The sequence below is a fragment of the Cottoperca gobio genome, chromosome 7, assembly GCF_900634415.1.
Source record: "Cottoperca gobio chromosome 7, fCotGob3.1, whole genome shotgun sequence".
In the NCBI taxonomy this organism is placed as follows: Eukaryota; Metazoa; Chordata; class Actinopteri; order Perciformes; family Bovichtidae; genus Cottoperca; species Cottoperca gobio.
Window position 1 is genome coordinate 132,973 of NC_041361.1, and position 5,089 is coordinate 138,061.

The window sequence follows — 5,089 nt, forward strand, 5'->3', positions numbered from 1 at the left end:
ACTCTGTTCACCTGTAGTGTGTACAACATGTATGACTCTGTTCACCTGTAGTGTGTACAACATGTATGACTCTGTTCACCTGTAGTGTGTACAACATGTATGACTCTGTTCACCTGTAGTGTGTACAACATGTATGACTCTGTTCACCTGTAGTGTGTACAACATGTATGACCCTGTTCACCTGTAGTGTGTACAACATGTATGACTCTGTTCACCTGTAGTGTGTACAACATGTATGACTCTGTTCACCTGTAGTGTGTACAACATGTATGACCCTGTTCACCTGTAGTGTGTACAACATGTATGACTCTGTTCACCTGTAGTGTGTACAACATGTATGACTCTGTTCACCTGTAGTGTGTACAACATGTATGACTCTGTTCACCTGTAGTGTGTACAACATGTATGACTCTGTTCACCTGTAGTGTGTACAACATGTATGACTCTGTTCACCTGTAGTGTGTACAACATGTATGATCCTGTTCACCTGTAGTGTGTACAACATGTATGACCCTGTTCACCTGTAGTGTGTACAACATGTATGAATGTTACAATACATATCTCTAAAGGAGCTTTTCTCTAAAGGAGCTTTTTCTCACACTCTTCAGCAGAAGTCTCCACTTCAGCAGCACTTACATACACCAAACTTTCCACTTTCATTCCTCTCTATATTCTGAAGCTTTGTGCAGAGGGCTTTGTTCACATGTCACTCACAGCTCATGTTATACACGCTACACTCACTACATGCAGGAGATGCACAGAGTTCTGTGTGTTGACAGGATTTAGTGATTTATGGAGTGATACAAAGACAGATCCAGAATCTGTACAAACCTTTGACATGTGAACAACATGAAACACTCTGAACCTGCTTCATCCAGACTTCTCTTTACGTCTGGACATGGAGCACATCAGCACATCTTTAATAACTTCATGTCTCATGTACATATTTAAACGTAAGATTTCAAACACGTGCAATAAAAAAAGTATTTCCTTAATGTAAGTAATCAACAGGGGAAGTTTTCATGTGGATATCTACGTGTGAAAATGGTTCTCTTACCCCCCCCCCCCCCCCCCCCCCCCTCGCTCCACACATCATCAGCTCTATCTGATCTCTTAATATCATCTCAAGTGCTTTACGGCCTCTGATGACGGGTCACTTGCTTGCTGTTATGGATCGGCAGCACCTCCAGCTTGTCAGTCTGACAGACGACCACTCTGTTGGTGCTTCCCTTATCCACACACACACACACACACACACACACACACACACACACACACACCATCTGTTACAGGGTCTCTGCCCAGTAGTGGACTGAATTCACTGTGTGCTATTAAAAAACGTCACAGTAGTATAAGTTCATTACTGGCGGCAGTCATCTGCGCGCACATGCGACCGGCCACATATGGCTGCTGCCTGTAAAGTGAAATGAATCTCGCCAGCTGCCTTTTAGAGGAGATGATGAGCTTTTGTTCATCATGTTATGAAACAGCTGCTGTTTTCTAGTCTGCAGAAGAGCAACGTTCGGATGTCAACATCGGCTCCCTGGAACTGAGCGAGACGACCGCGCTGGGATTAGGCATGGGACGATGTGACAATTTCACGTTTATCCTGGACAAAATCTCAGGATATTATCCCGATAATCATCAAATATGATTACAAGCAGGGTTCCTACCGCTGCAAGGCTTGCAACACGATGTTAACTTTTGTATTGTATACCTGTCTTTAGCTTGTTGTAAATGTAATGTCTGTTTTTAATTGTGTTTAAATGTCTATTTTTAAAGTCTTAATGCTTTAAGCACGTTGAATTATGTGCGATATAAATAAACCGTGCCTTTACACATATATATTTTCTAACTTTTGTTTTTGACATTTGGTCACAAAGAACGCAAATATGCACGTGATTTTCTCCAGAACGAGCTCGATTTTTCTGACCTTTCACACTTCTTGCAAATAAAGGCATCGACCAATCACGTTGTTCGTACGTTTGCGTCTTTACACAATATACAACAAGGAGGCTCTTTATTCACTTTCAGCTCATACAAGATCCACTCTTTACGTTCTTACCTTTCACAATAAAAGCACGAGACATTCGCATTTTCTTGTTGTGTATTTTTTAAATGCCACTCAGATGAAATTCAACACAAACTTTGCACAATAAACCAAAAATGTTTGGGCATCCCGGCCGGGAACACAATGTGACTGCTGATCTGCACGACGTTAATGCATTCGGTAAATAATGCAATGCAAATCCTACATCGTAGCTTGGATGTTGGAACGATCTGCAGGCCAAGCTCAAACCTAAGATCCTTCTTTCTCCACATGATTTCAAACTGAGAATAATGGAAGTGGTTCCTGCGGCTGCAGTCGCTTCAATTGACTAATAAACGAATTATTACTATTTATTGTTGCTGTTGTGATCGGAAGTTGTTGCCCTGTTATGTGCTGACCCTGTCTTGGCCAGGTCTCACTTATGAAAGAGGTTTTAATATCAATGTGACTTCCTAGTTTAATAAATATACATGGGCGACCATTAAACCAGATGTCAAGGTTAATAGAGAGCTGCAGGAATGAAGGCGGCACCATAACACTTCCTGTTCCCTCGTCTTTGGTTAGACGCCTGAAATAATGTTAACACAAGCTTAAGAGATGCTAACGCTTTGTTCTACAACGTAAATAATCCTGTGAATAGCTCACTCGTGAATTGTTAAGGTTTTACTTGTCTTTAGAAAGGCGGTAGCTAACAAGTGGCTAAATGAGAAGTCGTGCGACCGCAGTGTCGCTCATGTGTAACGTTAGCTTCCATCTAGTGATTGCATTTACGCTCCAAAATTCCCAAAAGTTGTAATTTGTGGAGATTATCCTGCTGAACTAAATCAGTAAATATATAAATGTTTGTTTGCCACAGAGCTTATTTTCTGCAATAATCCAATATAGAATGTAAAGGTCCCCTCGGCGTTCTGTGCAGGTAACCGTCCGGGTCGGCCTACAGAAATACATCATCCACAAAGAGCTACGAGGGCCGCGCTGAAACCGCTGCAGGAAACGTTAAATGTGTCCACAGAGCCCGTGTATTATCACTTAAACATGTAAAGCGGCCTGTGGGGAATGCAGCCGGGTGTATTGGAGAGGCTGCAGTTGTAGTAGCAGGAGGTGTGATACAGAAGCCCCGTGCGTCAGCTCATCCATCACTGTCCGCGCTACCTGCAGCCATGATAATGGATCTAGCGGCAGCGGAGGGACGAGGAGCAAAGGTCCCCATTTACCCCTCTGCGGCCAAATCAGCTATCAATCTGGCGAGCGAGGCCATCGGGAGTGGCGGTCAGGTGACACGGCAATGACATATTGCTTTGTTCAGAGCCAACAAAGACATCCGTTACCCCAGCGCTCTAAACATCAAGGCCTCTCGCCGGTGACAGACAACTGCATCGCCACACTGTCACGTGTCATCAGCGGGTCTGACCTCTTCCCCACATATCAACACATCGCCTTGACATATCCGGACTGATTGACTACAGTCGATATCACTAAGGGGGGGGGTCTAGTAGACTATTAATTGGTTGTTTTGTTTTTTGGCAGCTAAGATTGCTTTATGGTTAGTTATTTATTCTATACTTATTTCAGGCTAAACGAGAAACTTGCACCGTCCTACTTCTCGCCTGTAGTCTCGCCTCACAAGCTGCTCCTGTGTCCGGACTTAATCTAATCAAACATCAGTAGTCGGGAAAGGTTCGATCAACACATTATGCAATAACAACACAATGTAATAAATGTCGTTGTGTTGTTAGTGGCAACAAATGGTCTTCAAAAGACAAGACAATCGTTTATAGCAATAACTTCTGGGACAATATATCGCCCAACAAAAGTCTCTAACGTGATTTTCTCACCTTTGCTGTGGTGATTATCTACACATCTATCCAAACAAGGAGCTAACGCTGAGTCATACCTGGTGACACAGTCTTGATGCGGATGGGATGGGGGCAGGAGTTGAGGACGCCCCGGACGTCTCCTAATGTCATCCCTAAGACCGGCGTTCCCCCGATCTCGAGGATGATATCGCCCACTGTGAGTCCGCCCCCTGGAGCCGACGTGACAAAGGGGAACTCTCCATAATCTGCTCCTCCGCCGATGGCGATCCCCAGCTCCCCCGACGAGCCGAGCAGGGGGACGAAGCTGTCCTGCACCTTGGAGCGCCAGTGCAGCTTCTTCACCGCTGTCTTAGACATGGCAAATGAACTGGAGAGGAAGGGAAGCAGGATTGGAGGGTGAGCAGAAGGTGTGAGACAGAAAAAAAGGTGTCAATTACATAGCAAGCAGGAAATGAAAAACCCTGTGACTTCAGGCAGAAGGCTGTTTCGTTCGTTAACCTTTGTCAGTTGTCAATGTCTACGGAGCTGCAGTGTTCAGAATTGGCAAAAAGAAGTCATGAATAATTCCAGATTAATAGATGTTTTCTCTGATATCCACGGCAGCCTGGAAGTCAGGAGCAACACATGAACTGTGTCTTTGTTTTATGCAAACACACAACGGCACAGAACATGGCTGCCCAATCAGAAGGAAAGAAATCCCCTCCACGCTGCAGGCTGACGTTATGTTTCCATGTAAACACACAACAGAGGAGTTAGTCCACATTCCTGCAGTCACATGGGAACATCTAGTTTGCGTTCGATGAAGGTACGGGTCATTGAATACACACACACGTTTCGACAGGTACGCTACGCTGATGCACAGTCCTGGAAAATATAGATTTTTATAGATTTTTCAGGACAAATTAATATTAATGTTTGCACACTGACAGACTCCTATATTCTGCTCACTGTGTTCTACTGTTTCCTGGGGAGCAGCTGTGTGTGTGTGTGTGTGTGTGTGTGTGTGTGTGTGTGTGTGTGTGTGTCTGTGTGTGTGTGTGTGTGTGTGTGAGTGTGTGTGGGCTGAGGATGTGGCTGACATTGTTTGAGTCGACAGTGTGACAGCTGTGATGTACGGAGAGCGCGGGCGATGCTCCTCTGACATTATCAGAGTACCGCTGTCACCTTGACACACGCTCAGGAGACACACGAGGTGGCCTAACAGAATCCCAAAGACAAACAT

At 44.6% G+C, this 5,089-nt stretch overlaps 1 protein-coding gene across 1 annotated transcript in view; it reads right to left on the reverse strand.

Moving 5' to 3' along the window:
- The window catches only part of LOC115010403 (membrane-associated guanylate kinase, WW and PDZ domain-containing protein 2-like), a 34,220-nt gene extending 29,996 nt beyond the window's left edge, over nucleotides 1-4,224 (reverse strand). Inside the window, 1 exon segment of the mRNA XM_029434922.1 lies at nucleotides 3,945-4,224. Within this exon segment, the coding sequence (XP_029290782.1) occupies nucleotides 3,945-4,224 (280 nt within the window).
- Between the last annotated feature and the right edge of the window lie 865 nt (nucleotides 4,225-5,089).